A 12085-nucleotide genomic window follows, 5' to 3' on the forward strand; every position below is an offset into this window, starting at 1 on the left:
GATCCCTTACTCTAATCCATCTATTGCCTATTGGCTTTGCCTTTCATTATTTTGCCTATAGTAGAGGGTGGATCCTGTGGTCCTGACTTTATGTTATACATTGGTATGGTTTATGTAGGTACTCTGACAGAGCTAAGGGTTATTTCATCCTTCTCAGGCCTACAAGGCCCAGAACTAGATAGACTCCATTTTGCTTAGTATCCCTGCAGAGATGAGATGATTTAAGGGAAAAGGTAATATTTTGGTTTTGAGCTGTTGTTCGCCCTAAGCGAACCGGAGAGAACCGGCCAGAGCTGAATCTAATCAAGAAGTGTCCCTGGGCTCAGGTCTCTAGACGAAACAAGCAGCTGATCACTGTGGGAGCGTCTAGAGCGAGGAGCCCGGTGCATGGACCTGGTGGGAGGAGGCTGCTGGCTGGAGCTTTCCACTAGAGGAGAGGAATCCATATTAGCGAATTGCAGAAGAGGAGGAGTGGTCAGTTCAGTTTGGTTCTTGAAGAGTGGAGAGTAGGATGTCTGCTGGAGCTGCAGAATACAGTGCAGTTCTATTGGTTTTCTGGAATGGAGAAAGAAGGCAGGTGATTGCTGAAGCTGAAGAGAGAGCAGTAACTATCAGCTGGGACTGCCAGTTTGTCAGAGAGCATTAAAGCAGATGGAGGAGCTGAGGCTGTCAGCTGGAGCAATTGAGCCAGAAGCTATGGTGACGGAGGGAGAGACAGAGAGAGCCCTGATCCCACCAGAGTCAGAGAGAAATCTTCCTTCTAATAGGTGAGGTAGTCTAAACTAGTCCCCTTTACACTTACACCTTAATCTTGTCCTTATTCCCTAGGCTATTGTATGTCTAATCCTTTTCTTTCAGCGGTGTGTTAAAAGTTCCTGTTAATCAAGAGACCCCGCAGATAACCTTGTACTGTATGTCTAATCCTTTTCTTTCAGCTGTGTGTTAAAGTTCCTGTTAGTTGTAGAGACCCTGCAGATTTGTGTATTGTTGTTGTAATAAAGATACCCCAGTTCTTAGTGAACCGACATGTGCCTTGTATTCTTGTTCAATCAGGGTAACCTGGTCTTATAGTCAGACATTGTTTGCATGAACGGATGTGAATCCCGGTCAGGTAAGAGGTGACTGAATAATGAGGGAGAGAGGGAACATTTGATATCAAGAGCAGAAGGTACATATTTCAATTTGGAAAGCTGTTCTAACTCCTAATATTGTAGTGGCGAACCCTTAGTGAATAGTGAGAGAGACTTCCCAACATAGAGAGAGCTGAAGGTATTCATAGGAAAGTGGTCGTCATTGGTAAGTGGCGTTAGTGAGAGCACTGATTGTGGTCAGTGTGTATACCCGCAAGATTGCGGCTTGAGTGAGCACCGGGGGGACACGGTGTGTAATGAGATCGCCTCTAGGGAAAGTGGCGTTAATGAGAACACCAGGTAGGAGACTGGTGCTTAGGTCCGCCGGATTGTGGACCGGATAAAGAGTGAGCACTGGGGCTGCAGCCCAGTGTGTAGGCACGCCAGATTGCGTGTCGAGTGAGCACTGATGGTGATCAATGTGTAATGGTAGATAATCAGAACTGCCCCAGGGTAGATTAGTCTGGACCCATGTGGTCGCGAGACTATGAGGTATGAGTGTGGTGTAGGGCATGGATGTCCTTAGTAATCAGTGAGTATTCTTAGTATCCCTATAGATTTAGTGGTGTTTCTGATGATATGAGCTTGTATATTGCGAGTTCCCCATCCTCAGGTAGGTACCCAGGTGCCTGGATAGATGGGTCCTGAGGAGGGAGGTGGTTACGTTCCGGCTGGGTTGGAGGGGCTCTCAGGAGCTGATCCCATCTGGTCTAGAACCCGGTCGTTACAGTTGGTTACATATATTTCCCATTCTGAAGGTGGAACTGGATTTGCTTTTAGTGATTTTTTTTGTACCCGTTTCTAACGCTATTATATTCCAGTAGGCACGCTTGTCCTTTTGTTTTGCTGCTATCTGGAGGTCCACCCATTTTTTGTCCTGTATCTTTTTTTGTTCTTTTTCTTTTCTGCTGTGATTTTTTAGTTTATTGATTTCCTGTTTTCTTGTATCAGAGAATTGCAAGAATTGTGCCCTTATTAGTTTGTTTAATTCCGTTACCCTAATGTCAGGATTCCGTTTTTTATTGTTTTGCGTTTTTTTTTTTCAAGACCTTTATTGTACCTTTGGAATCATACACAGCTTCTGGCCTACAACCCCGGGGGCCGGCCGCAACACATTTGCATGCATTCGATGCTGCCTGGATAACACAGCCCAAGTGCCGACATCCCGGGGGCTCGGCGGCGTTTTGGAACAATGTGTGTACATCACTCGCATCTTGACTCCTGATATATATTATATAGGTCTGGTTTTTCTATTTTGTAACGATAGCCTAACGTAAACAAGAAGTTACCACATTTAGATCATAAGGCAAACGAGGAAACGAGAGCACAGCCCCTGTCCCATCTTGTACGTATGGAGTGTCTTTTGTGGGTGAGCAGAGCCATTACCGCTGGATCGGCTATTACCATGTTCCCTTGTAGGTGGATGCATCTGTTGTAGTGCGCTATTAATTCAGGCTAGCCTGTCTGCCTGTCCCTCCCCCTCCCTATCATGATTCTGCGTTGGACTCAAGGGTCACTAATCCGCACCCCCCCCTTCCACTCCTACTACTCGTCCTCCCCCTCCTCGTCTGAATTCAGTGGGTCGTCCTCCTGCAGGGGTTCACAAATCTCCCCCCTGAACCCATTCCACGGGGTCCATATCTTGTTCCATTTACGTGGGCAGGCCCTGCTGGTGTATACTGCCCTCTCTGTTATCATCACCCTGTCCATGTTCGTACACCATTGTGTCAACGTGGGGGCCTCTACCGCACCCCACTTCTGTGCTATATCACGTTTTGCTATCATCATACCTAACGTGGACCAAAGTTGGCCCTGTCTAGAGAGGTCATTCGGTTCCCAGATATTTAGCAGGCACTTACGTGGTTCAGGGACCAGAGACACTCCCAATGTTTGGGATATGGTGCGCATTATTTGTCTCCAATACTCCTGGATGCGTGGGCATTCCCATATAGTGTGAAATAACGTTCCCTCCTCCCCACAGCCACAAAGACAATAAGGATGTTGTGCCCGCTGTATTAGGTGTAGTGTTTTTCTCGTGTAATACACCATGTGTAAAATCTTAAGCTGCACGAGCCGGAATTTTGCCGATATGCCCACCTCCCTAGGCGACGCCAGTGCTTCGTTCCATTCAAAGTCGTCCATTTCTCCTAAGTCCCCCACCCATTTGTCTTTCAGTTTTACCATAGGGTCTGATAGGTTGTTAATCTGTTTGCGGTAAGTGAGGGACGTAGCATGTTCTTGCATGTAGTCTGTGAGGAGGCGATCCTCAAGTGGGGATGCCTCTGGGACCTCTGCTGCTGGTGCGATGGCTGTAAGCAGGGAGTGCCGGATCTGTACATACCGGAACGATTCCATGGGTCCCAGTTCATATAGCTGTCGCAGCTGGGCGAAGGGGATCACAGAACCTTTTTCCCACAGGTCTCCCACTGTGGATATACCGATGTTGTCCCAGTGTGTAAAACCCTTACTGTGTCTCAGGTTACCCAGGGCCCGAGTGTCCCACAATGGGGTGAGCTGAGTAATTCGCCCCTTCCACCCCAGTATTGCTTGTGCCGTGTGCCACAGCGCTGCGGTAAGTCTCGTGGGTCCCACCAGTTTGTGCACTAAGCGCTGATCGTATAGAGGTGCCAGTATGCTATTAGTACCCAATTGTGCCCTGTTGGCCCTGTATGCCGGGTCTTCTTGCGGTGCATGCAGCCACTGGTTAATGGGCTTTAATTGAGCGGCCCAGTAATATAATTGCAGGTTCGGCAACGCAATCCCCCCGTCGTACCAACCCCTGTGCATTTTAGCCTGAGCAATGCGCGCCGGGCGATTGTTCCACATGAGACCGATACCAACGCTGACACCTGCCTGAAGTACCCTGGCAGCACCGGGTATGGTGTATTTTCTAGGATGTATAGGAAGCGCGGCAGCGACATCATTTTATAGAGCGCCGCTTTGCCAAGCAGTGTCAAGGGCAGCGTCGCCCAAAACTTGACATCTTGTTTCAGCCGCTTCAACAGTGGTGTCAGATTTTTCCGGACGAATTCCGTTGGATCCTTGGTGACATGGATGCCCAGGTATTTGAAGGAAGACCCTGCTGTTCTTAAGGGGCAGTCGTCGTCAAGGGTCGGGCCGGACCCTGCAGAACATAGAGTTCCGACTTTGCCCAGTTTAAGGTGTATCCTGATACTTCCCCTTGCTCGTTACACAGAGACAGAAGCGCCGGTATGCTATGTTCCGGGTCCGTTAGGTACACAAGCATGTCATCCGCGTATAGCGAAAGGCGATCTTCCCACCCCTCTGCCTAGGTGATTCCCTTCAACAGTGGAGTCGAGCGTATCAGAGTCGCCAGCGGTTCCAATGCGATCGCAAAGAGCAGGAGCGACAGGGGGCAACCCTGTCGGGTACCTCGCTCCAGAGGGAACGTACGGGAAATGTGGCCGTTCGCCACTACCTGTGCTACTGGTTTAGTATATAGTAACCGGACCCAAGCTATGAAGTTAGGACCAAATTCCAGGTCCGCCAGGACCTCGAAAAGGTATTGCCATTCCACCATATCAAAGGCCATTTTTGCATCAAGTGCCAGTATGACCGCCGGCTCCGAGAGCGACTGTGCCCTTGCCAGTACGCCATGCACCCTTCGTAGATTCAGAGCGGTGTTTCTATGTGGCATAAAGCCTGACTGGTCTGGGTGTATTAGGTGTGGGAGGTGTGCATGCAGCCGGTAGCAAGGAGTTTTGCCAAAATTTTAACCTCGGCATTGAGAAGGGATATGGGGCCGTACAATGTACACTCCTCCGGCGGCTTCCAGGGCTTGGGGATCGCAACGATAGTTGCGGTCCTTTGATCAAGCGGTAGTTCGGCCACCGCCAAGCTTTCAGTGTACATAGCTAACAAGGGCCCACTGAGCCTTTCCGACGCGGCCTGATACTATTCTATCGGGATACCGTTTGGCCCCGGCGCCTTACCGGACTTTACCGCATGTATGGCCTTTTGTATTTCCTCCGCCGTGATGTCTGCCTCCAGTTCCTCAACGGCATCCGGCATCAGTGTCTGCGTAGGTATGTGACCTAGCGTTGCTCGGGCCGTGTCAGCTGACACTACTCTAGCCGGTGTATAGACTCCTTCGAAGTAGTCGGCAAGGGCCTCCACTATCTCCTTGGGGCTAGTCTGTAATATCCACTCCCTGTCACACACTCGTTGTATTCCCCTAGTGCTTCCCCCTTTCTTATCTAACCAGGCCAGCATTTTACCTGCCTTATCTCCTATGTCGTAAATTCTTTGAAAGATGGCAAAGATCAAGCACAAAGTTCGCAAAACACTAGTTAAGTCTTGCAGGTCACTCCTGCAGATTGTCCACCTTGTGGGCCTCCTCTCTTCCTTGATCCAAGCAATCTACCCAGGACTTACCATTTGAAGGTCGCAAGAATGGTTTCAGGTTCTTCTGAAACTTTCTTGAGACTTTCCAATCAGACTCGACCTGTTTCCTTACATTCTGTTAAATCCGGATCTAATGTTGCATCGGCTGGTAACACAGGGCTTGCAGCCGCTGATGGCATGGTGGATATCAGGTAAAACTGGACGTCTCAGGCCTTTTAAAGACAAGCTGAATTCCTCCTGTCCCGGGCCTAGGCGGACAGTACTACTAAACAATACAGCTCTTCTTGGACAAGATGGGTACGTTGGTCTCACTGACAGGACTTGGATCCAGTGGGCGCAGATGTAGTACAAGTACTGAATTTTCTGTCACCCCAGCATATCGTTCGATTAAAGCACAAAGGTCCACTATCTCAGTGGGGCGAACTCCCATCGATGGAGCCCCCTGTGTTAGACCATCATTTTGTTTTCTGACTGCTCAGAGACATTCACCTTTCTCTCCCTCCAGAACCATGTTACGCAGTGCTTTGGGGGTGTGAACTTTGTTCTGAACCTTTTCCTGTCATGGCAACCAAATACGTTTTTATTCCTTTGTTTCGTGCAGACGGGTTTCGTGTGTGCAGCCTTGGATATTACTGCCGGGGTATTTTCCTCAGACTGGGTACTTTCTAAGGTAAGTAGACATATTAAGTCAAATACTCATACCATAACTTACCCAGCCTTCACTGACTCCCCCAAACTATGTGCAGTGCGCTGCCTCTAAGCATATGAGAAAATGCCGAAGAGGTCCACCTTTCGGGCGAAAAGCAGCTTTTCATTACATTGAGAAAACTATGCAAAGCAGTGTAAGCCCTTACAATAGCCCGATGGGTCCGTTGGGTGATGCAGGAAGCTGTCATAGATGCCAAAGTGTTTGGACCGCATTCTGCAAGGGGAGCAATGGCTTTGAAAGCCTTCTGCTTGGAGGCACAACTAGAGGACCTCATGCGGGCAGCAGATGGGTCCTACGACTCTACTTTTAAGACATTCTATTTTAAGTGGAAGTTGCTCAATTGGTGGTGAGTAAGCTTTCAACTAGCATAATCCTCACCTTCGGTCAAGACATGAAATTTGAATTTGCCTAATAATGTGAAGGCAAGCTCCAATTCTATTAAGGACACGGAGGCGAGGATTATCCCACCTGGCGCTCAAGCGAGACGTGGACCCTCCTCGATTTGTAGTAAGTTAAGTTTGTTTTTTCCACGGCGAAGAGTACAGTTCTATAACTTACAGTATGTTAAATTCTTCCTGTCTTTGGATGATTTTAATGCCTATGGTATTACCTTTTTTAAACAAGGATGACTGCCTCAGATCAAGGTGCTCAGTGCTCTTAAAAGTGAAAATCATACAGAAAAATAAAGCATGTATTAAAACAAACAATATAGCACAAGAACCAAAATAGAAAACAGCAAGTGACAGTGTATATTCAATATTCATAAGTTACACACACACACACACATACACAATGGAATAGGGCCTGAATGATTTTCGTACCTAAATGATGACAGAGGTGGTATGTGTGTTCATGATGACAAGTCCCTAAATATCAGACATTATAAATGAGGGTCAAACTTTGTAAAGACACAGTAATTAAAAACTGTTTTTTCATGACCAAGTTTTGATTTAAGAATTATGTACCAGTTTCACTAAGAAATTGGCACATTTGAGAGGAATAAAATGCCCCAAGAATTTTTGTTATTTTAATTTTTTGCATTTTCCCAGTCATAAACATAGGGGCCATGGTCTTGGACTTCTCCGGCATATTCATTTACTGACCAGTCCACAAACATATTAAAGTTGTTAGAGAGGCGGAAGCACAGTGAACTAATGTTGCAATGCAAACCTTTAGCAGCATGGGTGAAAGGACAGTTCTGAGCAGGCTGTCATTACTAACCCTTCATGGCACATAGGGCAGCATATTCATATCACATTTCTAACCCTAAATAGGGGATAGAATTACGCATCACTATAAATTGAGTACGACACGCTGGTAATAAGGCTTTATCTAGATGTGCAAATACAAAGAATGTACCTATAAATAACCTAAATTGTTCAATCTGTTCACAAACAATTTTCAGGAAAAAATGGAAATTAGGGCTAAACAGGAAAGAGTTGATTGGGGTGCGGATGGCGATAGTGGGCAGGTAAAAATTTTAGAGATTTAGCTAGGCTTCAGAGTTATAAAACTACTATAGCATTTACTCCGACACTGTATAAGAATGGATAACCCAATAAAGATACTATGGGGAAATAAAAGGGACGACTGGACCACCTGAAGATAATAGCTTCAGTGTTCAAGGTCAGCAATTCACACAGCCAACCACAAGGAGAAAATTCCTGTCCTTTACTGTTTAGGTTAAGGTTACACAGGCATTGAGTTTTGTATGTCAGTTTCACAGGTTTGTCAAGTAAATGAGTACATTTCCTTGCCCTCTAGGTGGAAACAATCCCAATCCATTTGCTCCCAAATTAAACAGCTCCTTTTATATTTAGACAGCGCAAAGTGTCCCGGGGTTGGATAAAAAAAGGTTAAGTGGGTATTTCTGCCAGTGTTTCACTCAAGGGTTCTGCTGGATAGTCTCCAGATGTAGGGACATGTAACCAAGACAGAGTGGTTTCATCACCTTCTGTTACTGAGGATTCAAACAATGCCTTGTGTTTGGAGCTGAATTCACCCACTAAGCCTTTTCTAGGACACTAGACCATGCAAAAATGCTCTGTGACTGACAACTGAACCTCAAACAATGCCTTGTGTTTGCACATAAGACCTTACATAATGCTTTGACTGATACAATGTGGTGTTCCTTAAACTGAGACTAAGCCATGCAACAAGAAACTTGTGATTATGTATTAGACTGAGACTTCGACAAAGCATTGTGTTTAAAATGTTCCAAAAGCGGAATAGAAGTAGATAGTATGCCCATGCCAAGCTTTACACCTTTGGTACAATAAAGATACATGATAGCCAGAAATAAGTAAAGCCTGTTCAGGATTAATTCTTCATACTTAAAATGTAAAGATATGTCCACTCACTCATTATTCCTTTTGGATTTGTCCAAGAAGAGATGTTCAACAGGAAGAATGATCTGACCCAAAAATTTGTCAAAGCCACGGTGAGACCTGTGCATCACAGTCAGTTTAAGATCACCTAAAAGACTTGTGTCCGTGGGTAGCCGGAACGTACATTCCTCTTTCCATTCTGGACCTAGACTATGATGTATCACAGAGGTCTGAAACTTTTGATCTTGGAGCTGCATGACACAGTAGGGATTGCTTGTCTCTGCACGGCCCCTTGCCCGGAGGGCCCTTGCTCGCAGGACGGTCACTTGCATGTGGGTTGGTTGCCATTCTTTATCCGAATCCAAAGACTCCCTGTGAAAACACAAAGAGCAATTGAAAAGTTATTCTGTGGAGTTTGAATATCTAATCTATGTACTCTTACCAGTAGGAAAGATTAAGCAAGACACTTGTAATCCTAGTTCTAGCATGTATTTTGTGATCACAGATCAATTTGTCATTTTCTGACAGACAAAATAAAATCACCTATCCAGTTTACTGGGGGACAAGGGGGAACTACTATAACATATACAACTGGAACCACAACATAAAGCCAAATATACTGAATTACTAGTTTTCTTTTTTTAACTAATAATGCTGCTGGAGAAATTTAAAAGTCATTTTCCTCATCACACACTACTTTCGTACGGCTGCAAGGAATTGCCAGAGGAAGAAGATTTCCTGGCCCTTGGTTTCCAGAGACGGTGCATACAACTACACGCTGTTTCACCAGCACTCCAAACTCTAAAAGCCAAGGCATTCAGGACAAATGTTTTATCTTCATCTTTAAACTGAAAAAAGAACACCGCCCATTAAAGAAAAGAGACTTGTCTGGTTGCTGGTTTTTAAAATACTCAGGAGAACTTTTTTAGTAAGTAAAAACTTTATTCAGTTAAAAGTACATGTATAAAATGTTGGTACATTCGTCATAAAAAAATAGTACATGTTTACTTAAAATACCATATAATTAAGATATGCAGCAGGAATAAAAAGGTGGAAACAGAAGAAAAAAAACTCCAAAATACAATTATAAGTTCTTTCTGTGTCTGATACAAAACGTTAGAAACCTAGCGATGTTTAAAGCAATAGGTTCAGACTCAAGAAGTTGAAGAACCAAAAGAGCGGGGCGACATTGACGTAAGCCAAGACTTTTTAAGATTGGTACAAGATATCGCTTTCTGGGTTCTAAATAAAATTTGCAAAAGAGGATCAAATGTAATGGGGATTGGGAAGAGATACCATCGCAAGGGCACTTCCAGGGGGGCTAGGACCAATCGCTAACATTGGGGAATGTAGTTAACCTGAAGATTGTATCTAGTTTAAAGCGAGTCAACAATAACCTATCGTAACTGCTTAGATTCCAGGTTAAATATGGCTGAATAAACATAGAAGTTTGGGTCAATAGGGCATGCTGAGCTGACGATTTGCGGGCTTCAACGCACAAGCAGAGCTCCGCTAGATGAGATAGACATTTAATCTTCAGCACTTTCCTGGTGATATGACCCATCTCTAGGGGGTTAAGATAGAGACGCTCTAGGCCCATATCATTTAACGTAATGGAGCCAGCCAATCTTTGTGACATTTTCTAGCAAAAGGCAGTCCCTCAAAATACTTTGAGAAAAGGCCAGCTTATCCGAGGTCCAAATATGGTGCCATAGCAGTATAGGCTCAGCCCTAATGATGTCAGTAATATAGGACAGGCCCAGCTCTAAATGGCAACTAAACGTTGAGGTACCACGAGGGACTGCTAGCAGGAACCTCAGAAAGCTATTCTCAACTTTTTGAAGGGAATCAGCCTGGACATAGCCACAAACCCCAGGCCCATAGATGGCAGTACTAATACATTTGGCCTGTATATTCGAATCAGTTCCTCTGGCACTCTTCTTCCCAGTCTCTGGGTAAATATTTCCAGAGCCATAGTTGATTTTAGGAACTGTAATTTTCTAGTCTCAATGGCTTTTTTCCAAGTGCCTTTTTCATCTATAAATACTCCCAAGTATGGGTATGTGGAGGTTTACTCTACGCTAGAATTATTGATGTAAATCGTCCTCCCTTTTCTTCGATTATGACCACAGCCATAACAAATGTCTTTTTGATGTTAATTTTTAGGTCAAGATTGGACATAAATAGATTGTAACGGGACAGAGAACGCTTAAGTTCAACGGGAGTGCGGGCAATAATCCCTGCATCGTCCGCATAGAGAAGAGCGGGGATCGGACGATGCTGAATTAAGGGAAGGTCCTTGGCCCCCTCCCACATGGCAGATTCTAAGCCGTTTGTGTACAAAATAAAGAGGAAGGGGGCCAGAACGCATCCCTGTCTGACTCCCAGCTCCACTCTGAATGGTTCTGTCAGTTCTCCCCCCGTACCAAATCTCACTCTGGCTGTGGCATTTGAGTACATTTCCCGAAGAAATGTTACTAATAATTCATCTACCCATATCGCTATTAAGATGGTCCATAGCTTCGAATGGCCCCCACAGTCGAACGCTGCAGTAAGATCTACGTAGGCCAGTTGAAGACTCCCCCTTTAGACTCCACGTATTTGCCCTTAATTAGGGACAGGTTTAGAACCTGCTCGACAGTGCCCAGGCCTTCCCTAAAACCGTACTGAATATCGGATATGATCTTTTATCTTTGGACCAAGACTGAAGTCGTTCTAAGATGATACGGCCCACCGTTTTTCCAAACGAATCCAGCAGGGAAATGGGACAGTAGCTGGTTGGATTGAGACGGTCACCATTTTTAAATACTGGGATAAGAATGGATTTAGACCATGAATCTAACAGTCCAGTTTTGCAAGTTGCATTTAATACCCTAATAGAATGGGGGCCCAGAGGTCTAGGTTAAAGTTATAGAGATCAACTGGAACCCCATCGGGGCCCGGGGCCTTTCCCCCGTTGCTAGCTATTAGTGCATTCACAACTTCACCTTCATCTAAAGTGAAGACCAGGGGCGTGGCCAAGATGGCGGAGTGAGAGGTCGCACAACCCGAGTGCTCCTCCGTGCCTGACCGCCGGCCCGTGCTCTAACCCCCCCCCCCCCGAGGCCTAAAGGGGGCAGGGGACAGTAGGGGTGCTCCTTCCCCTCCGAGAACACAGTGGTGGCAGCGGTCGACTGCCCAAACCGGACGAAGCTGAGGCATGTCACAGTGCGTGGCATTCGGGACCCCGGGAATCAGCCCGCACAGAGCGAGCCCCGGCAGCCAAAGCAACAAGGACACACCCGGAATGCAGTACGAGCCTCGGCGGGGCCGTGTGCCGGCAGCGAAGGCCTGTTGACTTCCTGGGAGCGGCGGCCGGAGGAGGGAGACGACCGTTGTCCTGAGGCCTGAGAAGGCGCGCTGAGGGCGGAGGCGCCAAAATCGAGGCTGGGGTCGGGGCCTGGCGCGGCCCGGGCCTTTGCCGGCCCGAGTAGCGTTCAGTAGCAGACGGACCTCCGGAGGCCTGGGAGGAGCTGAAAGGCCGCCCGGAGCACAGCAGACTGCCCCAACGACCC

General features: G+C 46.4%; 1 protein-coding gene across 1 annotated transcript in view; it reads right to left on the reverse strand.

Moving 5' to 3' along the window:
• The window catches only part of LOC147703375 (uncharacterized), a 395930-nt gene that overhangs the window by 312803 nt on the left and 71042 nt on the right, over positions 1 to 12085 (reverse strand). Inside the window, exon 2 of the mRNA XM_086928913.1 lies at positions 8565 to 8903. Coding sequence (XP_086785039.1) covers positions 8565 to 8903 — 339 coding nt within the window. The remainder of the gene's footprint in view (positions 1 to 8564; positions 8904 to 12085) is intronic.

The sequence above is a fragment of the Lissotriton vulgaris genome, chromosome 7 (genome assembly GCF_964263255.1).
Source record: "Lissotriton vulgaris chromosome 7, aLisVul1.2, whole genome shotgun sequence".
Lineage (NCBI taxonomy): Eukaryota > Metazoa > Chordata > Amphibia > Caudata > Salamandridae > Lissotriton > Lissotriton vulgaris.